At 33.7% G+C, this 24,002-nt stretch overlaps 5 protein-coding genes and 3 non-coding genes across 11 annotated transcripts in view; 5 read left to right on the forward strand and 3 right to left on the reverse strand.

Moving 5' to 3' along the window:
- Positions 1–17,902, forward strand: part of LOC105212171 (RING-box protein 2) — a 43,100-nt gene extending 25,198 nt beyond the window's left edge. The window contains exon 2 of the mRNA XM_011184006.3: positions 17,518–17,902. Within this exon, the coding sequence (XP_011182308.1) occupies positions 17,518–17,699 (182 nt within the window). The 3' untranslated portion in view covers positions 17,700–17,902. The remainder of the gene's footprint in view (positions 1–17,517) is intronic.
- Positions 17,903–18,062: 160 nt separating this feature from the next.
- On the reverse strand, positions 18,063–18,135 carry Trnam-cau (transfer RNA methionine (anticodon CAU)). The gene has a single exon. It is a non-coding gene; the product is annotated as a tRNA-Met (tRNA).
- Positions 18,136–18,763: 628 nt separating this feature from the next.
- On the reverse strand, positions 18,764–20,079 carry LOC105212172 (small integral membrane protein 12). The gene is made up of 3 exons (XM_011184008.3): positions 19,987–20,079; positions 19,786–19,919; positions 18,764–19,723 (listed from the first exon to the last, which is right to left on the reverse strand). Exons 1-3 carry the CDS (start codon positions 20,046–20,048, stop codon positions 19,593–19,595), a joined length of 327 nt encoding a protein of 108 aa, XP_011182310.1. The 5' UTR covers positions 20,049–20,079; the 3' UTR covers positions 18,764–19,592.
- Trnar-ucu (transfer RNA arginine (anticodon UCU)) lies at positions 18,844–18,916 on the forward strand. Its single transcript has one exon. It is a non-coding gene; the product is annotated as a tRNA-Arg (tRNA).
- Positions 19,142–19,214, forward strand: Trnar-ucu (transfer RNA arginine (anticodon UCU)). The gene has a single exon. It is a non-coding gene; the product is annotated as a tRNA-Arg (tRNA).
- Apc10 (anaphase-promoting complex subunit 10) lies at positions 19,786–21,251 on the reverse strand. Its single transcript, XM_011184017.3, has 4 exons — positions 21,006–21,251; positions 20,711–20,947; positions 20,446–20,657; positions 19,786–19,919 (listed from the first exon to the last, which is right to left on the reverse strand). The coding sequence occupies exons 1-3, from the start codon at positions 21,121–21,123 to the stop codon at positions 20,464–20,466; spliced, it is 549 nt and encodes a 182-aa protein (XP_011182319.1). The 5' UTR covers positions 21,124–21,251; the 3' UTR covers positions 19,786–19,919; positions 20,446–20,463.
- Positions 20,111–24,002, forward strand: part of LOC105212173 (protein grainyhead) — a 219,308-nt gene continuing 215,416 nt past the window's right edge. For all 4 annotated transcript variants that reach the window (XM_011184011.3, XM_054234628.1, XM_054234630.1 and 1 more), the window contains exon 1: positions 20,111–20,402. The gene's annotated coding sequence lies outside the window, so the exon portion shown is untranslated. The remainder of the gene's footprint in view (positions 20,403–24,002) is intronic.
- On the forward strand, positions 21,511–23,367 carry LOC105212174 (probable trafficking protein particle complex subunit 13 homolog). Its single transcript, XM_011184016.3, has 6 exons — positions 21,511–21,671; positions 21,724–21,909; positions 21,967–22,168; positions 22,235–22,547; positions 22,604–22,732; positions 22,795–23,367. The coding sequence occupies exons 1-6, from the start codon at positions 21,632–21,634 to the stop codon at positions 23,239–23,241; spliced, it is 1,317 nt and encodes a 438-aa protein (XP_011182318.1). The 5' UTR covers positions 21,511–21,631; the 3' UTR covers positions 23,242–23,367.

The raw sequence follows: 24,002 nt of genomic DNA on the forward strand, positions 1-24,002 counted from the left end.
AATGTTCACGGCCCACATATATATGTATGTTTGCATGTATTTTTTTGCACATTCCCATGTGTGTGTGTGTAATGTATGTAGCTGATAGCTAGCTTTCACCATTGCATGGCGTGGGTTTTATTTGTTTGTTGTTATTGTTGTTGCAATGGGCAAATGGAATGTTTTCCGGCTGCCCGCAATGACTTTGAAATTATTACAACATCAGCGTTCTAATCCATCATAAGCCAATTTTTTATTATAATGTACAATATACGAATGTATATGTATATATACATATATACCCAGGTATTTGTGTTAGTTTCGTTGTATATTTAGGTATTTCGGTTTGTGTGTTTTTTTGCAAAAGAGAGCTTTTTGCCTAGTGTAATTGCTGATAAACATAGGAAAATAAGTTTATTATATACGTATATACATATATGTATGTTTTGCTATTCGCTCTCTTCGTACTTCGTAATTTGCTCGATTCTACGTATTGTATAGTTCTACCGAATTTACTTGCACCTTTGCACCGTTGGGCTTTTGCTGCACTTTGATAATTGCCGATCAAATATTATGACTGCTAATTATACATAAGTATATTGCAGCTCATTATGAATACATACCTCTGTATATACATATGTACATATGTATTTTTATTTTATCGTCATATTTATTTATATTTATTGTTACATTTCTATTTTCTAATCGGAGTGCCATCGAAGGTACGTATATAAAAATGACCTTCTATAGACGCATATCCAAAGAAATACAAATACCTGACAGATTTTGGCCCCTAAAATGATGATTACAAATATCACAATTCTCAAAGGAAATAGTATTAAAGAAAGGATATCAACTCAGAGCCAAACAAAAAAGACAAAACACCGACCCAAACTGATAGTATTGCAATCAAAGCAAGCATTTTCAAGTCACTTTTAATCATATTATAATTTTCTTTAAATAATCTTGTAATAAAACGGGAAAGATTCTTTCGTTAAGCTCCACAATTTACAATTTTTTTTTTATTTTTGCGGAGAATATGGGTGGTGGCTTTAATTCAGGTTATTAGTGTTTGGGACAACTAATCGGTTTTGCAGCTGAGTGGTCGCTTTTCTGAAAAATGCACTCAATGCACTCGAACGCTTTATTCTGGTAAAAAATATGCATAAAATAAGCTGATTCGGCTTATTAGTCCATATTACATGGCTTCCAGTTAATAAGTGTACTAAATACGTGACTTTCTTAATAAAGTTACAGTTAGTGACGCTGTTAAATTTCTTTATTTTTAATCGAAAATATTGGTATTCATGGTACTGCTGAAGTGGTTTGCAGAAAATAACATCAGCTTTTTTTCTCAGAATCATTTACTACGATATGTTCGTTATTATTAAGAAATAATAACTGAAATATGGAAATAAGGGGTGCGTTCGATATTTTAAAAAACTGTTGTTTTTCATTATTAAATTTTTTAGAATCTAACAAAAATGTACAATGCAGTAAACTATGAATATGCAATCTATTTTGTCCGAACATAGATAAAGTGGTTTAGGAATGCGATCGCCAAACTTAAAAGCCGCATGCGATTCGCCGTATTTCGGTATGTTATTTATTATTTGTTGTGAAAAATTTACGAAGTTTAAGAATAAGATACAACATTCGGAGCATGGCATTGCGACCTATAGTCTATTGTGTCCTCGCCTCTTATCATAGTATCTCTAAGTCCATAAAGCTTAGTAACGTTCATGGGCTAATGGAAAATAAATTCTCCAGAGGCTTTTCTGCGCAGGGCGATCCAGGAGTAGATGATCAAGTGTCCCAGATTACAGGTCCCAGAATCGATATACATAGAACTGATTATCAGTTTATGCAGATGATCTCTTAAATTCATTAAGGCAGTAGTCTGCTTTACAGGATTGAAAAAATCGATTTTTTGTTTTGTTTTAAATCTCTTTCAAAACTATCCAAGAATATGTCTTTAAAATTCCAGAGGTCAATTCGACATATTTTCGAAGCTAGAGCAGTTTTAGTGGCCGAGCGTCGAGCAAGTGCGAATGCTCAGGCAGACCTTTAAAGCGCGTTTTCTCGAGTTTTCATTTTCACAAGTGTTAGAAAACGGTGCCGGCGAGCAAAAAGAATATATGTCCGATCGAAAAAAAAAAACAAAGTGATCTAGCTTCAGTATTAAATTAAAATCTATTTGAACTAAAAAAGTTGGACAAAAGTATTATTTAAACACTTGTTTTGCAACTTAAAGTAAATTTTTTTCTTAAAAGAGTGTTTTTTTTTTAAACTTCGAAAAAATTTGCAATTTTATAACTTTAGTTCATAAAGAAAATAAACTTATAAAAATTAAAAAAAAATTTGGTTCGACTGTTTCAGTTGCATCGCACGACCTCCATCACCGGCACCGATTTACAAGTGCAGACTCCAGGCGCTCCAGAAAAATACTTACAACTTTGAAAAAATTTCAATATTTTTTAATAATAAATATTGTTTTTTAAGCCTTTAATATAGTACACTATCGTCTTAAAATTCCGTTTACCGCAATCATTTCCTTCCCTTTCAAAAAAAAAAATGCTAAAAAACGCTTTTTTTCGGCTTCTAAAGCAGACTACTGCCTTAATAAAAACAACAATTAATTTATTCGCTTTAATACAGCGCAACAGCTTATATGAGCCTCGCATTAAATTGTATTACCGCTAGCTGTTCTAAATACTATAGATCATGCCAGTTGTTTGTTCGTTTCGACACTCTCCAATATTTATCTTTATCAATATATTCGCTGTTTCTATATGAAAATAATCTAAATGCAAAAAATGAACTTAAAACTCATTGTATCGATAACAACAATGACAGTAACTGTAATTAAGCTTTCCATTCGACGTAATTATGTTATATATTCTACATACATACCTACATAAGTAACATAATACACGATTGAAGCTAATTTTCCCGTGTTACAGCTTGATGTAATTATATACTATTTATGATATATACATGCACATGTTTTTAGCTATTTTTCTAAAATAATTCGCATGGCGTCGCAAAAAATGTTTGTCGTATAATAGCTAATTTTAAAAATTATTAGCGTTCAGTTACCTGCGTGTAAATGATTGACGTCGGTTTGGTGGTCGTAATTGATCTTTGAGAATATTATTTGTTGAATATTAATATATAAACGAATAGTATTATTTGCAAATTTTGAAATGAATATGCATGAATATTTGATATTAAAAGTAGGCTTGTACATCTACTATTGATTAATGCCCTATAGGTATTGGATCCGCTTATGTAAACTCACATATTAACCTGCTGCTATCTCTGAACTATGTTTCAAGGAGCTCTACAACCAAGTTAAGATCACATCTAGTACAGTGGCAAACGGATCTTTATAGATATCAACTTTCTTACAGTCTAAAAATTCATTTCCATCGCACTTAAATTTTTCTCATTGGGACTTTAGTTGCTATACATATGTATGTACACAAATTCAGTTCAGCTTACACTTCAAATAAACTGGGTGTGTTTGGGGGCAGGTTCCAACGCCGGTATCCATTTCGCAAATCATCTACATATAATGAAATAGCAACCTATAACGAGTGTAGACATATTTTCGACGACTAATGATATAACTGGAAATGTATTTATTGCTGTTCGCTAATCTTTCATTGAAAGTTACTGATGTAGTATGAGTGTATGCCAACTGTGATTCACATAGAATAAATATGGCTAGAAATGTTTATACATACATATATACAAAAACAAATATATACTTATGTTTACCGCACATTACTCAGCATTTTAGACTGGAGAGAGTGCGCTGACTTTGACCTCTAAACGTTCGCTGCTCCACTATGTACAGTGAATCCAAAATATGCGTCACAAGCGTACGATTAAATTAATCTCTTTACTATTTTTAGCAGTTTAAATTATATTTTAGTACTAAAAATTTTGTATCATAATATGTACTAAAATAAAATAACTGCAATCTTTAGGAATTCCAATCCAATAAGCGATTTGTCACACGTTTTTTCATACAAACTCTTCGAAATCTTAATCATCGCTGGGCTACGTGTGAAACGTGATCTTGCAGCAGTTTCCCGCTTCCACTATAAACTTGTACAAATCGTTCGATTGTTTACTTACTTACATGCATACATATGTATATATGTTTCAGCATGTATACACCCATAACTTGATGTTGTAGCTCACCGGTTTTCACTAACGGTGGCGGCGTCACATTTTGCCATGGCGCATAGGTTTTATGGCTTTTGCCATTCCGTCCAACGACTCCATGGCATTGCTAAATAGCTGAAATATTTGTTGGTGGAATATTCCAGAAGCGCTCTACATTAGGCATGTAGTGTGTTCACACAACAAACAGCATTTACATATGTATGTATTATATTTGCCCTTCTACACTTGGAATGCATTTTAAAACGCGTACGGTTCAATTAAAAAAAAAAAATAATAAAACAGAATATTGAAAAGCGAAAACGAAAATATGTGATATTTGGTTAATGAAAATTAATGGAAAATTACTGCATTGTAAAAATAGAAAATTCATTTGGGAATTTTCCATACCCAACAGCCAGCCCACACATGCCCCAACAACAACAACAACAACACAAGTGTTTTCCGCCAAAGCAAATCAGTCTGCATACCCAAATATGTGTATATCCGATATCCACAGCGACGTGCATACAAAAATATATTTAATGTTTGCTTGTCTAGCAAACGAGACGACCGATTGTACGGTGGATTGTATTGCATTTAACAAAAGGCAATGCTGTCAAGATTGACATGATGACGGAATAGCGCAACAGCTGACGCGACTGTCAGCTGGACTGTGTGACGGTTAGTCAAACAGACGTCTGCAACCACATAGACATAGCAGTGGCTTTAAAGCATATTCGTGTACCATTTCAGTTTACATAAATAATATTACACACACAGTGACATACAAATGCAGCATATTGATTCACTTTGATTTATCTTTGACAATGTTGGTCTATTTTTAAACCGGTTTATGTGGACAAGTTACTTATACACGTCTGCAGAAATATATTTACACCAGTAATGACGCGCTATTTTTAGATAAGGTGTGTTCATAGAATCGGTATTATTGAGGAAATAAAATAGAAATTACAAATAATTTATTACATGTCTATGGTACATTACCAAATATTTGTCATGGAATCATAAAGAATTTAAGAAAATAAAATAAAATCATAAAAAATAGATAAGAAATATTGATGACAAAAAGTATTAAAATAACAAAAAAAAGTAATTGAATATTAATTTATTATTTATTTATTTATTGAAAAAAAGTAAAAAAATTATAATAAAAAAATTAAATTATAAAATTTAATGATAAACAAGTAAGGAAGGGCTAAGTTCGGGTGTAACCGAACATTTTATACTCTTGCAATTTATTTATTTAATATTATATAATACACAATTTGACCCACATATTCGTCATATATATTGTATAAAGTCCATTGAAAGTTGGAAACCATAATATTAGGTTAGAAGCACCGAGGTCCTCGTGTTCGATGTATGGGGCCTTAAAAAGCTATGGGCCGATTTCGGCGATTTTTAGAATGGGGCTGCCACACTATAAACATAGTATTTGTGCAAAGTTCTGCACCGATATCTTCACTAGTGCTTACTTTATATATTGTAATGTAAACGATTCAGATCGTCTTCAATGTTCTGGTACATAGGAAGTAGGCGTGGTTGTGTAGCGATTTGGCCTATTTCAGATCGTCTTCAATGTTCTGGTATATAGGAAGTAGGCGTGGTTGTGAAGCGATTTGGCCTATTTTCACAACATATCATTGGGATTTAAGGAAACTATTACAAACCAAGTTTCATTGAAATCGGTCGAGTAGTTGCTGAGATATGGTTTTTGACCCATAAGTGGGCGACGCCACGCCCATTTTCCATTTTGTAAAAAAATCTGAGTGTAGCTTTAGTGTTTCTGACGTTTTTGGTTAGTGAGTTAACCCACTTTTAGTAATTTTCAACCTAACCTTTGTACGGGAGGTGGGCGTGGTATAACCGATATCTTTCATTTTTGGACTGTATTAAGAAGTGGCTTAAAAAAACGACTGCAGAATGTTTGGTTTATATAGCTCTATTGGTTTGCGAGATATGTATAAAAAACCTATTAGGGAGCGGGGCCACGCCTACCTCCCCAAAAAAATTACATCCAAATATGCCCCTTCATAGTGCGATCCTTAATACCAAATTTTATGTATATAGCTTTATTTATGGCTTAGTTATGGCACTTTATGTGTTTTCGGTTTTCGGCATTTTGTGGGCGTGGCAGTGGTCCGATTTTGCTCATTTTCGAAAGCAACCTTCCCATGGTGCCAAGAAATAAGTGTGCCAAGTTTCATCAAGATATCTTAATTTTTACTCAAGTTACAGCTTGCACAGACGGACGGACGGACAGACATTCGGATTTGAACTCCATTCTTCACCCTGATCACTTTGGTATATATAACCCTATATCTAACTCGTTTAGTTTTGGGTGTTACAAACAACCGTTATGTGAACAAAACTATAATACTCTCTAGCAACATTTGTTGCGAGAGTATAAAAACTGAAGGACTAGTTCGTATATATACAGACAGACGGACGGACGGCCATGCCTAATCGACTCAGTTCAACATACTGATCATTTATATATATACTTTATAGGGCCTCCGTTGCTTCCTTCTGGGTGTTTCAAACTTCGTGACAAACTTAGTATACCTTGTTCAGGGTATAAAAAATTATTGAAAGTTGGAAAAATAATAAATTAAATAATAATAGAAAGCATTATAAAATAGCAAAAAAAGTATTGAAAGTTGAAGAATGAATTATTATTTATTTATTTAAAAATTATTATTTAATATAAATTAATATTTATTAAAATATTATCAAAAAATAAAAAATAAAATATGTATTGATAAAAAAATAGAAAATAATGGAAAACATAATAAAATAGCAAAAAAAAAAATAAAAGTTTAAAATTAATTGTATTTTAATTAAATTACAAACTGTTTTCTAACAAATCAAAAAAACCTATACAAATACTAATTGAATTTTATTTTCTACAAAATACGTAACTAAATAGCTTAACTCGAGTTAATAATCTAATAATCCATGATAATAGAAAAAAGACAATACTCAAGTATATGAACACTTTTCTAGAATACTGTACAATTAAAGTGGGTTACATCAAATTTGATTCATACGAAAATAGACTATATACATACATATGTGCAATAAATAATTGCTGATAAGCAGCTAATTGATATGTATAATTGAACGATTATCGCAAATGTAGAGAAGTAGAGTGTAAGGTTTATGGACTGTAGATATTTTGAACCGCAGACAAATTTGCGATAAAATTTTATAACCAGGTATAAAATTCAATTTCATTAAAAATTATGATTTATATATATCATAATATTTATATTATCATATATTATATAATAATATTTAAAAATTCTAAAAAACAAAAACCATTCTTTAAATAATGAATGTGGTCTTGAAGATCACTAAAAATAATTAATATCTACTCAAATCTATACTTTTCGCACTCTCTAAGTGAAAAAATAATTCAACAAATATGCATATTTGTCAAACATTATTCTCTAAATATTAATTATATTTCTATTTATGGCAGACTGCATTAGAACCACCCGCTATAGCTGATCATAAAGGCATATAATAGGTATATAGCAACGCATAAATATTTATTTAGCCATATACTCGTACAAAAGTCCACACTGTTTGCCAGACTCTGTTGGCGGCAGCACACAAACACAAGCTCAATATACCAACACATGCCTACATTTCTACAGAAAGCGAACAGTTCTTGAAATGTAAGGCACACCGCGCCGACGGAATTGGAGGCCGCGCCGTCAACTGGCTGAGTTAGACAAGCCCCTCGTGTGTGACGTCACGTAAGCAGCAATAAAAACGTGCTCACCACGCACACCAATGCACAAATATGCATATGTTTTGCAACAGTGTGGGTTCGCATATCTCAAACGTTCGTGGAAATGCACACAAACAAATACACATGCAAAACACAACTTTTTAAATACAAGTATACACTGAGCAAGTTTTTAGATAAAGTTTATATGTATTGTATGGCTGTCTAGGTACAATCGAGTTTGCAGAAATTTTGCTAATTTTTAAGTGGTTTTTATTGTTGTATAAAGCTTTTGCCTTGCTTTACACAAACAACGCCTCTACAAAGCCGCTTCGTCCGCCAAACCACTTTTTATGACCTACAAAGGTTCGTCGTGCCAAAATGTATGAAATGATGATGAAATTCGCATTGTTTGTGTGGTAAATACTTTTTTGACTTCTTCGCTTTTGTAAAGCTGCAGCCGTAACGGCAGTAACAACCGCAGAGTGGCAGCAGCAGTTCCGACAGGTTAATGGAATTTTTACTCACCTGAAATATGTGCAAGTTGCCGTCGCTCTCGCAACGAGTTTTGTTTATTTATGAGCGGAATATTTGGCCTTTCTAAAATTTGATTTTACCCGAAAAAACTTGCAGTACGAAAATAACTAACAAATAAACAGTGCGCGAGTATCTATGACTCATTGGACCTTTGTGAAGAAATATGTACTTATCTACCCACTAACACCTATGTATATATGGATATATTTATGTATGTATACACCTATTTGAGGTTATTTGAAATCAGATTTTGGGATATTTCTTGTATGGCTAAATAGTTGAACGCTTAAAATGTTGACTTAAGGTCACGCTTAATATAGCAATACATATAGTCAAAAATAATTTCATACTCTTCAGAGTTGGAGCTCGCATTACTTTTTACTTTTTATTTTTTGCAAATATACTCGCACCTACGCAATGGTTGCTTTGATAACACGCAGACATTACTCCCCAAAAATGCTGATAATATTTCTTATCGAAAAGTCAATGAATATTTGTGGTTTGTACATTTGCTCTTATATGTATGTAGCGCGTTTCGCTAATCAAAAAGCGCGTAAAAAAATTGCACGGAAGAGAATTTAACCACCGGAAGTGGTGTTTTTAGTTAAGAGCATCATCGCTCTTAAATTTGCTTGATTTCTGTATAAAATATATATGTATGTTTGTATGTCCATGTTAGAGAGCTTCAGAATTCTTAGAAATATAAAGTAGTCTCTTGGAACCGAAAATTGATAAACAAATTAGTAACTTTCTGCCTTGTACGTTGTATGTACATATAAATTTAACGATAAATAAATAAACAAAAAATCCAAACTTTAAACCAGTGCGAGCAACAATGGAACAATTTAGCTTCGTGATTAAATCCGAAAAATGCAATTCATTTGAACGATTTGCCAGCTTCTTTAGAACCACCACACGTTGGTCCATTTTCTTATTTATATATACAAAATGATTTGAGTTTCATTGGTATCTGGAACCAGCATCTAGAATTACTATGTTAGAGTAAAATAGTAAATCAAGGAAATATAGCAACATTCTCCATTGAATCTTATTCTTGAACTTGAGCATTCGAGTTCTCCTTCTTTCTCAAGGTTTCGGTCTGCTACTGTCAACGACGTTAACATCGACAGAAATTTAAGAAAAGTGTACTATCGTGTTGGAATGGTAAAATAGTTCTTAAATTAACCAATAGATCATTTATTGTATGGTATATAAGACGTCCTCAAAAAACGTACCAAAGTTCGGGTTTTTATACTCTCGCAACAAAAGTTGCTAAAGAGAGTATTATAGTTTTGTCCACATAACGGTTGTTTGTAAGTCCTAAAACTAAACGAGTTAGATATAGGGTTATATATACCAAAGTGATCAGGGTGAAGAGTGGAGTTCAAATCCGGATGTCTGTCTGTCCGTCCGTCTGTCCGTCCGTGCAAGCTGTAACTTGAGTAAAAATTGAGATATCTTAATGAAACTTGGAACACGTATTCCTTGGCACCATAAGAAGGTTAAGTTCGAAAATGGACGGAATCGGACCACTTTCACGCCCACAAAATGGCGATAACCAAAAACACATAAAGAGCTATAACTAAGCCATAAATAAAGTTATGAAAATAAAATTTGGAACATAGGATCGTATTAGAGAGGGGCACATTTTAATCTAATTTTTTTTGGAAAAGTGGGTGTGACCCCGCCCCCAAATAGGTTTTTTGTATATATCTTGCAAACCAATCAAGCTATATAAACCAAACTTTCTGCTGTCGTTTCTTTTAGCCGTTTCCTTATACAGTCCAAAAATTAAAGAAATCGGATAATAACCACGCCCACCTCCCATACAAAGGTTAGGTTTAAAATGACTAAAAGTGCGTTAACTCACTAAGGAGAAACGTCAGAAACACCAAATTTTACATAAGAAATGGCAGAAGGAAGCTGCACTGAGATTTTTTTACAAAATGGAAAATGGGCGTGGCGTCGCCCACTTATGGGTCAAAAACCATATCTCAAGAACTACTCTACCGATTTCAATGAAATTCGGTATATAACACGTTCTTGACACCCGGATGACACTGGTGGAATATGGACGAAATCGGTTCACAACTACGCCTACTTCCCATATAACTCAATTTTGAATCCTTCTGATTCTTTCACTTTATAATGTATACATAAGGAACCGATAAAGATAGCTAAATAAAACTTTACACAAATACTGTATTTGAGCTGTGACGTCACCTGTTGAACAATTGTCAAAATCGGACCATGACTTTTCAAGGCCCCTGATATCAGACATGAAGAACTCAGTGCCTAAGGGTAATTTTCCACCGAAAATATAGGTAAATCTCTAAATAAATTGCGAGAGTATAAAATGTTCGGTTGAACCCGAACTTAGCCTTTTCTTACTTGTTTTCTTTTTTTTTTTTGAAAGCAGATGTTTCTCCATACAGAGGTCAAGCATGTTATACTTTGATTAGAAGTTAAGCTTTTGAGTCTCGGAACTCAAATATTCGTTTACGAAAGCATGCCACTACTTCAAACACAATTCTGGACGAAAATTTTGGTATGAAAGATTTTTATTGCAAAAAATATAACGGCAAAGTCGTAGAAAAATGTTAAAAACAAAAAAAAAAAAAAAAAAAAACAATACAAAAATATTTTTAGTAAAACATTCACACCATGACGTGATTATTTACCCGTTTTTGGCGACGACATTTCAGTTGTTTCCCCTTTGAAATTGCCTTTTAAATTGCACATACCCCTAATTTTTTTTTTGTGAGTCGTTAAAAAATGAAAATTCGTTCAATTAACAATATTTAAAGATCACACACGCCAGCTTTAATTGACAATAAAAAGAAATGACTGCCAAATGTTGTTTGTACTTTGTACGAGTCAATAAAAGCCATGCGATTTCTTTACACTTTTTTCTACTTCTTTCTAAACATTTCCCATTCCATCTGCCTTCAGTCGCAGACAATTTCCACTGCTGTTTGGAGGCCACACCCCTTTAACTGTGTTTATTGTGATATTGTGACTATTTCTTCCTTGAAATCAAGTTATGTTTTATTATCTATTTATTTGTTGTGATGATTTTTTAGATTTTTTATTTGTATCTACTTGTATGCATGTACGGCGTATATAATATTTGTATAGTTTGCTTTAATTAATAGCTACTCGTGCCGTTGTGCTTACTGGCTGCTTTAATGGAACTTACATAACGTATGTATTTTCGACTGACGCAACATCACCGACTTGCAATGCCTTGTTCTGTGCATTTTTTTGTCTGTGCTATTGCGTTTGCAAGAAATTGATTGACTTGATTGTTTTTAAATGCCAAGCCGCAATGCGAATCTTATAGGTTTTTATTTGATTTTGTCTATGTATGTGAGAGCCTTAAAGTTTCTAGGCGCACACGCACTGGAATATCTACAAGACAACTAGTAAAAATTAGTTTAAAGGCGATATTTTTTTTCTTATAAATTGCGGCACATACTTTCAGATCAGGCTTCTGCAAATTCTGACTTGACGGAGTTATAAAATTTAAGTCGTAGTTTCCCAACCCAAATTCGTGCGCAAGTTCTGAAGTCAGCGTTATTAACGAACATAATTTTTATAAGTTTGTATATTTCGTTTTTTCCGAAGGCACGCGGTGACGCACCTTGGGTCAATGTAACGAATTTGCTGACTACACAACAGCCGATGACTCGATTTCATTATTATTTGCATCGGTTATATGTAGAACAACTCAACGGCTTCGGGGGTATTCTCGAAGTTGGATTCCCACAACACTTTCTTGTATTTGGTGATTAGGTTTTGCAGTTGCGCTGATTTATTGTTGAGTTTTGCAGAAATTTTGCCAAAACATACGTGGTCTCAGGAACGTACTTGTTAAAATGTACGTGTCATCTGGCATGTCCGTTATGCGAGTCGAGTGGCTCTAATTTCACTGCCACACAACCCATACTCGTCGGCCCAAGTGGAGCCGAGCCTAGCAAGCAGTTATGCAGTCAGTCACATGAAATTCTGTACATATGTATATATAATACATATTAATTTACATTTCTTATTTTTATTGAATTATGTCGCTGAGATACTCAAATTCATTTGTTCAAAACAAAAAAAAAATTGTAATTGCAATTCCGTATTCCCGGAATTTATGTTTAATTAAAACGTAAACAAAATACTTAATATGTTACTACAACGCACGAAACAACATTAAAAACAATATAAGTTCTCAGGCATACGATCCTTGCCAAGTCAGTGAACTTGTGAAACATTTTGCCTCAACGGCATTTTACCGTTCAATGAATGGATACTTGCTACACGGCATTGTATTTGCATTTAATTCTCGACTTACAGGTTTTCCATTCATCGTTTACTAATTTCGTTTTCACTGATTTTTAGTTTCTCATTAAATATTTTTGTTGTCATTTTAATTAAAAACACTTTTTGTTTTTTTAATTTTATTTTTTAACTTTAAACTTGAATTGTTGAGTTATGAAATCTGTAATATGTAACACCCGACATCCAATGTTTTAAACAGACTTATAAATAATATTCTGAACAGATCCCTACTTTCTTTCTTAAAATTTATTCTTTTTGGTTCTCCAATCTCTCTTTCCAAAAGAAGAAGAAGAACTTCACAATGATATCGTATGTTATAATTCAGAATTTATTAGAAATTCTTATTAATTTAGAAATTAATTAAGAAATTATTGAGGCCTAAAATAATGCCAAGAAAGTAGACAAAATTTCAATATTATTAATTTTGTAAATCAAGATTTCTATTTAAGTATTAAGTCATAATTAAGTTTAAGACAACTCTGGTATGCAAAAAATGGGAACACAAATATATACATATGAATTGAAATTCCTTTAAGCCGTCAAGGAAAACTCTTTGCGATGGTACGTGCTCATTTGCCTGTAATTCCTCATTCTCGCCTTGTGCTCCTGTACCCTCTCCCATTCTCGCTGATTGAAATACGAAAATATTTAATTATATATTTACGATGTACATATGTATATATTCTATAAAGCATATAGAGGCAAATGTGTTGATGAGCGAAAACGTGCCACTAGCCACTTGGTCGAGTTAGCGGCTGATGGCGGGATTCTTACATACATATATATATTCACAAATAAACACATAATCATATGCACATAAATATATATATTTATATATATTCTACATATTTTTCGTTTGTTTTTGCATTTAGTCAATTGAATCGAAAGATTTGTTGTGCAAATAAATCGTCCGTTGCCTTGAAAGCCAAATGTTGTTTAACGTTGACCAACACCACCCCCCACATCCTGCTCGTGATAACCGCTAGCATTTTTTAATTTTGTTCTCGAGAATTTTTTTTTGTTGAAAATTTTGCCAAATATTGTGTTATGGCTGGCAGCCCACGCTGCCCACTCTGCCGCAGTTTCGCGAAATTCGCTAAAAATACGCAACGTCAGAAGGAGGTGTGTACCCGAGAAGAACAATACCAACACCAGCATCTGAGCATCATGTGATTTGAACACTTGCCAATTAAAACTATAGCAACGAAGTGGGCAGTGCCTGATGGCTTGCGTCATACTTAAAACGGAACGAAGCAGAAAAAATAGCACAAAAAAGAAGTGTCATTGCTGCTGCTGGGTGATGAAAAACAATTTAGACAATTGGGCAGTAAAAAAAGACATACCATTAATTATTGAACGGTATTTTTTTTTTTGGCGTTTCACCGCAAAAAATGGAATTTGCGCCTTAAAAAATCAATTTGCATATATAGATCTATATATGCTATATTGACAATCACGGGACTGCCATATTTGTCGAATTTCTATATAAAAATTATTTCGACGACAATGTCAACTGAGTGTTAAAAACTTGTTAAAATGAACTGATATCGAAACGGCACATTTGAATTTTATAATGGTTTTAATTGAAATTTTTTTAATATAATAAAATATTAGCTAATGAAATATCCACCTTATTAAGGGGGGGTAAGGTTTGATTCGTCGAAAAAAGACCTTTTTTCATGAATTTTTTTTTAGAAAAAAATATTGTTGTAGATTTATTTTTCTTATTATTATATGAAAGTACAACATTTGAAGGCTACTTAAAAAAAGTTTTATCGAAAAATAGCGAGGAATAACGGATTTATCGTCGATCTCTGCAGGCACCTCGAAAATAAGTTGTTGTGCGGTGACCAGCCCACAGCATCACTGGATCATCCGAAACCAAAAAATCAAAATGCTTTCTTTAGTTTATTAGTTTATCTTTCAACTGACTTCGAGTTTTTTTTTAATTTTTCAATTTTTAAATTTTTGGTACCATTTTCAAGCCAAAATCACGATTTTAGACGAAAAAATCGACCTATTTGTTATTGTAAAATTGTTAGTAATTAAATTTTTTGGAAAAACTCGACGTCATTCGAGAGCTATGTATATGTAAAATATTTGTTCAAAATTTCAAAACGATCGATGCTGTAGTTTTTCCTGTAGGCTGGTCACCGACTTTAAAAATGAGATATTTGGGAAAATCGATTCAAAGTTTTGTACACTCAGCGCAGGTAGCTGGAGGTACCGTTATTCAACCTGCTGTAACTTCGTTAGTTTCTCTCCGAATGACCTAAAACTTTAACACAATATTCTTGAGATGTTGATGGTTCAGGAAAAAAATAAAAAAAAAAAAAATTAAAAAAGAAAGTTGTCAAACCTTACCCCCCCCCGCCCTTAAATACTATTAAAAAATATTCTAATTTTATTAAATTTAATTGATGCTTCATAATCATCTCCAAATAATACCAATTAGAATACCGTTAATTGAAAAACAATAAATATTTATGATTGGTGGTTGATGCAAGATATTCGAGCACAGAATATTTGCAAACAAAAAAATATCAAAATGAGAGAAAGAGTCGGAAAAATGAAAACATGTAAAATTTCAAAGCAACCTTGCTCAGTTGCATTTTTATAATTACCTTGAATGCAAGCAACAAAAGTCTTGTTGACTCATGCAACCTGACACATGGCTGAAGGTGTTTTCTGAATTTTTCTCAGTACAATGTCAAATTGTGTCTGTTCTCCGTAGATATAATTTTTTCTTTTAGAAAATGAGTATTAGTTATTCTTAGTAGCAATTTCAAATACGAGAATACTTTAAGAGCCACTAAGCTCTTTCGAATAGAGATCTCGGCTTTTTATATACATTTCTTAAGGTCTTAGGACATTTCCTCATTTGTATTCCTTAATATGTTTGTCGAACTCTTCTTCCAACTTAGAAACAGTAAATTCTGAAGTTTTCTTACTGTGCTGAGCTATGCACTGAGCTTGGCATAAACAGCCGCCCAGGTTTGTTTTTATTTCTAAACTTCTAGTTTCTTTAAACTTTTTGAAGATTTTATGATCTGCTGAACAGGTTATACATATTAACTTGCTCGTAGTGCTGTTCACTTAACTGGTATTTTGGGTTTACTTCACAACTGACATCATTCGAAACTCCAAGAAGAATATATTAGACTCTCCTTAGCACACTATTGCGTAGGTTATATTGATGTCGTGAATTTTCGGCTTTACGATTGCTTTTTAATATTATTCAAAAAACTATTGAACTCTTCTGAAATCGTCGCGCATATTCCTTCAGCTCTGCTGAACTGTCTTTACAAACAATACGCACCAAATTGTTTCGCAAATATTTTTTTTCTATTTTTACCCATCTCCTTTATATACGTATATAGCTGCATTGAGCCAGAAGCGAATTTTTCTAAATTAACAAATAATCACTATTTTTACGAAATTGTTCATCTTGTTCATTTTTAAATATGTACATTAGTAGCACTTGTTTACTTGGCGTTTGGCAAACAACGGACGCTGGTATAATTTTTTTTTTTTAAACTTAGATAATCCTTTAGTGGATTATGTATACTAAAAGACAAGTCTAAAAATATTTGTGTACAACAGTTTTTAATAATTCGAATATTTTTTAAATATTATTTTTTAAACTGAATATATACAAAAAGAACAGTAAGAATTTGTTATAAAGTAGAATCCGGACCGCCCGGCAAATGTTTGAAAAAAACCTATGTTCTGTTATTTTTTCATATTATGTGTTTTCTTCAAAGAATTTCTTTATTTAAATATAGAAAACATATGAAAAAAATGTGATGCTAAAATACCGACAATTTTTTGCACACACATTAATTATACATATATTACTCTCTCGAGAGTTTTTTTTTGTATTATATGTTTTTTTTTTATTTTATATTTTTTATATATAACACATATGGACGGACTTCCCATTCATCAGAAAATAATATTTAAAACTTTTTGCATTTGCGTCATAGCTGACCCAAAATGAGAGCGCGGCAGGAAGATGGCATCGAAAACATTTTGTTTTTTTCGCATTCTAATTTCTATTTGTATTTTGTTGTTGTTTTTGTTATTCGATAAACAGGCGCGCGAAAAGTGTTGTTGTTTCAATTATTGCTATCGATGGCGTTCGCCAATGCCTCGCCAAACGCAGAAATGATGAAATCGACTGTATTCGATAATAGACCTCCACGGAGACGGTGGAAAAGTGGGCGCCTAGAGTGCCATTGTCGCATTTGTATATACGACGGTGCGTGTGTGTGTGTGCATTTGCAGGAATTGCGAACATGCCATGCAAATCATTACTAATTGAAGTTCAATGTCGTCGGTGGCGCAATTGTTACCGCCAACAACAACAACAATCGCTTTATTGAGGGCTTGCGTGCACACGAACGCACATACAAATACTTTTGTATGTACATATGTATGCACGTTGCAGGTGGGTGGACATACAGTTGGGATGGCACAATGTGCCCCCTAATTTTCTCAAGTGTTTACATTTGTTGGCTGATATTCTATTGTGTGGCAATTAGAATGCAGTGCAAATATTATGCATATGTATATAATAATTGTTTGTATGTACACACACACATACATTTGTATATAAAAAGTTTATTATCAACTCTGTGCAATTTTATCTAAAACGTAAATTTATGACTTTGTAAAACATTTACATAAGTAATTTATCATCTTTACACTTCTCATCTCTCTCATGTGCTTTCTTTCAGACGCGTGTCTACGCTGTCAGGCGGAGAATAAACGTGAGGTGCTTGGACGCCAGGATTGTGTCGTAGTTTGGGGAGAATGCAATCACTCATTCCATCATTGCTGCATGTCGCTGTGGGTGAAACAGAATAATCGCTGTCCACTCTGTCAACAGGAATGGTCCATACAACGCATGGGCAAGTGAGCACTCATGGAAGCGCAACAGTTGTAATAGAACTGATTATAGATTTTCTAAATTTTAAGCAAACAATTGGTAATTGGTATTATGTGAGCTAATTTTTTCTCAATAGATTTAAGTTTCAACATGTAATAGTTTAGGCGAATGGTGAAAATGTATATGAAGAGAAGAGCACATCTGTAATAAAATGTATTTGAGAGCAAAGAGAATCGCGTTACGCAGTGAATATGAAAATGCAGGAAATGAGAACAAACGCCGCTGTGCTGAGCGCATGAAAAATCAGTAACACAAGCACATATGAAAATTCTTTGCGAATTATTTGGCGCATTTACATTTGCGCTAAGGAAAGTCAACAAGTAAAAAAGTTAATGCCCCGGGTGAGGCTCGAACTCACGACCTTAAGATTATGAGACTTACGCGCTGCCTACTGCGCCACCGAGGCTGTATTAAATATACGACCGAAAGTTGCACATAAATGTAATGTTCTAGAAGACAACGCTTAAAAAAATCACTGCTCTGAGGTTCTAAAACGCTTCTTGTTAGCATAATTCAAGTGTTGTTTAAAGCAAATGCAGTGAGGAAATGTCATTTGTTTATCGCCAAATACAAGTAATGCAATTTTTTCTTTTTCTTTCTTTATTAATTAAATTTGACACTTTAGTCATTTAGAATCACCATAGTAAAGAACAAAAAACAAAAATCTGTAAACTATTTCGTGCAATAAGTCCTTTATATCAAAGATTAGTATAGTAGACGTTGCCTACATTTTGGCGTATCAAAGTAAGCTCGTTAAATTTACTAGAAGCATCATTTTAAGAACATCATAGCTAGATAACTCGTAAGTTTGAGAATGTTATTAAGACCGACCACAGTTTTTATTATTTACGTATTTTTACTTTTATTTTCTAAATTAAATTCTTACATTTTTATATAATTTATAATTGTTTGTAATTTCGTTTTGGGTAAATAATCCTTATTAATATACTCAGCGTATATAAAATATTTATTTTTAGAACAAAATCACTTCATTGTTTGAGATTTCTATTATTTACTCTGTAAACACACCCTACTTCGGAAAATGATGACGTGGAGCACTCTGTGTTGGCGTGTCAGTAATTTCTATGCGTCATTTTGCAACCACCGACCACTTGTCCCTTTGGCGCAGAGGATAGCGCGTTGGACTTCTAATCCAAAGGTCGCGGGTTCGATCCCCGCAAGGGATGTCATTATGAAATGATACGTTTTTTGTGTACACGGAAAACTGATTATTTATTTTTATAATCTGGTAGTGTTATTAGATGAGCAGCTTTTCGCATTTGAAAGTAATTTAGCAACTTTAAATATTAAATATTTTGTATACAATGAGAAGTCTGCCGCAGTACATTCTATTCTAAAGGATTATCACTACTATATATCTGTGTGTGCAAATCGGCGGCGCTCCACCATTCGTCCCTTTGGCGCAGAGGATAGCGCGTTGGACTTCTAATCCAAAGGTCGCGGGTTCGATCCCCGCAAGGGATGTCCTTGTGGACAAAGTGACAACTGCCTGGAGTTTATCACAGTCTGTTGTTTCTATTTTTTTGAAATAGCTATTTATTTAATAACTTCTGGACTCGTAGATCATTTCACATACACATCTACATTAAAAACATTGATGATTTTATGGTTATGCGGTTTTCTAGTTATGGATTGGAAATAAGGTGCTCGGATTTGTCTTAAATATATTAAATTCCTTTATATTGCAATTTTAAACATATATCATTTACTATTTTTTCTCTTAATTAAGACGCGACTCATATTTAAAACTAAAAAAGCATTACATCAAATAAAACAGGATGCGCACAACCTTTTAAGTAAAAATGAGCATTCCATACTTAAAATAGTATCATCTTAAAATAATTACTTTGGCTGTAAGGAAGGAGATAGGTTTCTTTCCAGAACATTCGAATTTAGCCTCAGCTTCTCCACACGTGTTGGGTCAGCCAGCTCTTCCTCCGCCAAACGTTCAGCGCGATTTTCAAGTATGGATTCTATAGCAATAAATAATTTATTAGAGATGTGGAATGACACTAGGCACGCTGGATACACTTACTGTTATATGGTGTGTATTTATCGGAGAGTATGTTTTCCAGATTGTATCCAATGAATCCTACTACTCCAGCAATTGGAAGTGTTATATAGACCGCATTTCGCCTGAGTATTGCCATTAGAATAGGCCACATTTTGCTAAATTACAATTAATTAATTAATTTAGTAACTATATTCGTTATTTACTCGATTACACAATATTTACTATCTATGTATTTCAATTCTGTTAAACAAAAATATAATAGCCGGCGTGCAATTGACAATCATATGATTGTCATATATGACGTTTGATATTCGCGCATTTTCACTACAATTGAACCACCCTGTGTCTAATTTGAATAACGCGAATGAAAGTCCTGCGTATATAAACATTGAGAAAAGTGTTAATATAGTTGGTCTAATTCAAAGATTCTTCGAACATACAATTAGGCAAAATGTGAAATTAATTAATTATAAGTAGTGCATATAACTATAGTGTTATAATGAATTTGTGTGTGGATATGCAGATCCTACTTGCTTACCACCAGAGAACATTGAGTGATCTTGAGCAGTCACAAACGTTTCCACTTTATGCAATTAGCAATGATTTTGTTACGAGATATTTATTTAACAAATTTAGCGGTAAGTTTGTAAAAAAAATGCAATAAATTACTCATTTCCTTACTTTATTACATAAAAATCCTTATCGTATATTATCGTAATTCTTAAAAGTGATCGAAGTGAATTTCTCCTTCGAATTTTCGACTGGTGCATGTATGCGTATTTGTCGCAAATGTGTATCTCTACCATTCTGATGATTTGCCACTATAGCAATTTGTAACATGTATATACGTACAGGACGTGATTTACCATTTTCCACATGAATAGCAGTCCAACCTGCAATAAGGCTTTCTATATATCAACACAATTTTCAATCAGTCAAAACTCACCTGTTGGTTCAAAAAGTTCTTGATTTTGTAACTCTTGTAAGTCATTAAAATTCGAGCCAGTTCTTAGTGAAATTCGTGACGGTGTGTAGCTTTCATCTAATTTATAGTCGGCGTACAAATAAACCGCACTGATACGTGTTTTTCTATGAAACTGAACATTAACAAGATGTGGTAGCTGACCATCTGACTGCCAATAAGTGTCTATAATATTATCACGCAAACGTTCAACGCCAAACCCTGCAAATATAATTCTTTTCAGCGGTTGGCCGTAAACCGTATAAATAATCGTACTAACCTGGTTTGCAAGATGACAAACTCCATACAGCTTGTGTGCCGATTTCCCTGACGACTCCCGAGCGTTCAAGTGGTAAAGGATCTTGATTGCTAATCTCTTCATCGCCATTACCCTCCATTGTTGTGCCTTATACAATATTTTTCAGATTGTGTATTTAATTTTGAAATGTACAACAAATCATTTGTTTACAAGACTTGAACGAGATGAGAAATGTCAAAAAATTGTTTGCCGGTTTGCTCAGCTGTTTAGTGTTGTCATCTTGGATATTGAAGAGAGTTGCCAGAATACTTCCACACAATAATTATATTGTAGTCATGTTTTAACATTTTATATGGAAAATATTTTATTTTATTAACTTTTGATGCTACCATTATTTTAAATCAAATGCGTTATAATTTTTTAAAATAGTGTCATAAGGAAGATTTTAAAAATATATATGAAAAATTCCGTTTGCTTAATTTTTTATAAATATTGGGTAAACCAAATTTGATACGATATGGCCGTGTAATTATTTTCGCTTTTGATCTTTGACGTTTAATATTGGTGTTTTCATTATCAAGTCGCGTAAAAGTTAAATTATATTTTATTTTCACCTGTGATGTGCAAAAATAAACATTGAGATTACAATGAGTCTGGAGCAGGGTGAACATTTGTTGGCCTTGAAGGGTAAGTAAATGTATAAACACCTAGTATTTTTACTTACAAGCATTATTATTAGTGATGAGGCTGACAAGGCCTACCCTCATTGGTCCACAAGTGATTTCCTGCGAAAATCGGGATTTGCCACAACAAACATTTCGACGTCGTATGGTAGAGCACGAGAGTACTACTGTGGCCGGTGCGGAAACCTTAGCAGCAGGTCAATTTATGCTACTGCCACAATCCTTCGGCTCCATATACTTGGGTAATATTTTTGTAACTACTGCTTGAAGAACTGTGCTCATTTTGCTTTTGTTGACAGGTGAAACATTTGCCAGCTATATTTGCGTACACAACTGCACTACCTATTCCGTGGAGGGTGTTACTGTAAAGGCTGATCTACAATCTAACACAACGCGTATTAATTTACCTATGAATGAAAAGCAAGCAAGCTCAACACTTTCGCCTGAACAAACGCTTGACGATGTCATACGCTATGAAGTGAAAGAAATTGGCACACATATGTAAGTGAAATCTCAATAATGCAATAGAAGCCAAGAAGTTACATACCGTCCTCTAAACAATTTCAGTTTGGTTTGTGAAGTGAACTATACTACGCCTGCTGGGTTTCCACAATCTTTTCGTAAATTCTTCAAATTTCAAGTGCTCAAACCACTTGATGTTAAAACTAAATTTTACAATGCCGAAATGGATGAGATCTATTTGGAGGCGCAAATACAAAACATAACAACGGGACCATTTTGTCTTGAAAAAGTAGAGCTGGACAGTTCGGAACACTACACCGTCACGCCATTGAATACCTTATCGAATGGCGAGTCAGTGTTCTCTTCTAAAAATATGTTGCAACCAAACAATAGCTGCCAATTCTTGTACTGCATAAAGGTATAACATGGTTCATATATTTATTAAAAATAATTATTATAAACAACATTCCTTAGCCCAAAGCCGAAATCGCAAAAGACATCAAAGCTTTACGACAAGCTAACAATGTGGGTAAATTAGATATCGTGTGGCGTTCGAATCTCGGTGAAAAGGGACGTTTGCAAACCAGTCAGCTGCAACGTTTGGTATTTATTGCGCGCTTTTAATGAAATGAAAGTTATATTTAATCTTAGATACTTCTTTACAGCCCTTCGAATACAAGGACGTGCGACTTGAAGTAATCGATGCGCAGAATATTGTCAAAATCGGTGAACCCTTCACATTTGTGTGTCGTGTTACGAACACTGCCGAACGCACAATGGATTTGCTGGCGAAACTAGAAGCACCACTGGAGTTTGGTTGCGATTATACGGGTGCCGCGGAGTTTGACATTGGCAAATTGGCGCCAGGCGAACAGCGTGAATTCCCGCTCACAGTTTGTCCGGCGCGTCTGGGACTAATTAAAATCAGTCCATTACTATTAACAAATGTACTGCTGCAGGAGCAGTACATCATCGAAAAGGTGGTTGATGTGTTCGTCGTCGACACAGATTATCACGAAGATGAAGCATTCCAGGTCAACAAATTCGTGCGTTACGACAACACTACGTCAACGCTCACGGAGGAGCGCACACTGCAACTGCAAGTTGTTTGAAGACGATGCAAGTGTGTTGCAAGTGAAAAATAGTGCTGTGCTCTTCAGTGTTTTGCTATTTTAATAGATAATTACTGTAAAAACGTGTGTAATTGTAAACATAACATTAACATTAATTATTTCAAATATTGTGTGTTTTTTTTGCCTAACTTCGTTGCAAATCAAAAGATCGCTTCTAAGTAAGTCAATGTGTTTTTAAACCTTGTTGCAGTTTAATGTACTTAAACGCTTACTATCGCATGTGAAAATTAAGCAAATATTTTAGCAGTTATCGGCAATATTTCGCTTTGCATTTATGTGCCGCGCGGCACTCAATCAAAGTAGCTTTGCATTAATTGAGAAATTTGCATTTTTAAATCACAAAAGTGGCGGTGGCGCATGCTTATACAAATAAAATATTTTCAATGTGTATGTATGTATGTGTGTACAACTGACCATTTTCGGTGAGAAAATGTCAATATTTTTATTAATTGATTTAAGTTTTTTAATTTTTACTTTTATTGCCATTGCAATGCAATTTGGCTCATAAATCTTGTTTCGCTTTGCGAATTTGTTTGAGCCGAAATTTACGATTTAGTAAATGTTTGCGAGTTTTTTTCAAATGTAACTGTCCGTCGCACACTTGTTGCATGTCATTGACGGTTTAGTTGCTGATTTTTGTTGCAGCTTAATTTGTGTCCTCATTTGGTTGCAGGTGGCAGCTTGTGGACGCTGCGGCGTATGCGGGTGCTGGCTAGCTCACAAACACACTCATGCATATT

This window comes from Zeugodacus cucurbitae, chromosome 6 (assembly GCF_028554725.1).
Source record: "Zeugodacus cucurbitae isolate PBARC_wt_2022May chromosome 6, idZeuCucr1.2, whole genome shotgun sequence".
NCBI classification, from domain to species: domain Eukaryota; kingdom Metazoa; phylum Arthropoda; class Insecta; order Diptera; family Tephritidae; genus Zeugodacus; species Zeugodacus cucurbitae.

Excerpts from the sequence above, each read along its gene's own strand:
- LOC105212174 (XM_011184016.3), top strand. The coding sequence starts at position 21,632 with ATGAGTCTGGAGCAGGGTGAACATTTGTTGGCCTTGAAGG. Across the intron at positions 21,672-21,723 it reads ACATTTGTTGGCCTTGAAGG|TGATGAGGCTGACAAGGCCT; the intron begins GTAAGTAAATGT and ends CATTATTATTAG. Across the intron at positions 22,548-22,603 it reads AATTCTTGTACTGCATAAAG|CCCAAAGCCGAAATCGCAAA; the intron begins GTATAACATGGT and ends AACATTCCTTAG.
- LOC105212172 (XM_011184008.3), bottom strand. The coding sequence starts at position 20,048 with ATGATTGTCAATTGCACGCCGGCTATTATATTTTTGTTTAACAGAATT. Across the intron at positions 19,920-19,986 it reads AGAATTGAAATACATAGATA|CAAAATGTGGCCTATTCTAA; the intron begins GTAAATATTGTG and ends ATTGTAATTTAG. Across the intron at positions 19,724-19,785 it reads TAAATACACACCATATAACA|AATCCATACTTGAAAATCGC; the intron begins GTAAGTGTATCC and ends TTATTGCTATAG.
- Apc10 (XM_011184017.3), bottom strand. The coding sequence starts at position 21,123 with ATGGAGGGTAATGGCGATGAAGAGATTAGCAATCAAGATCCTTTACCA. Across the intron at positions 20,948-21,005 it reads TTTGTCATCTTGCAAACCAG|GGTTTGGCGTTGAACGTTTG; the intron begins GTTAGTACGATT and ends TTATATTTGCAG. Across the intron at positions 20,658-20,710 it reads AGAACTTTTTGAACCAACAG|GTTGGACTGCTATTCATGTG; the intron begins GTGAGTTTTGAC and ends GCCTTATTGCAG.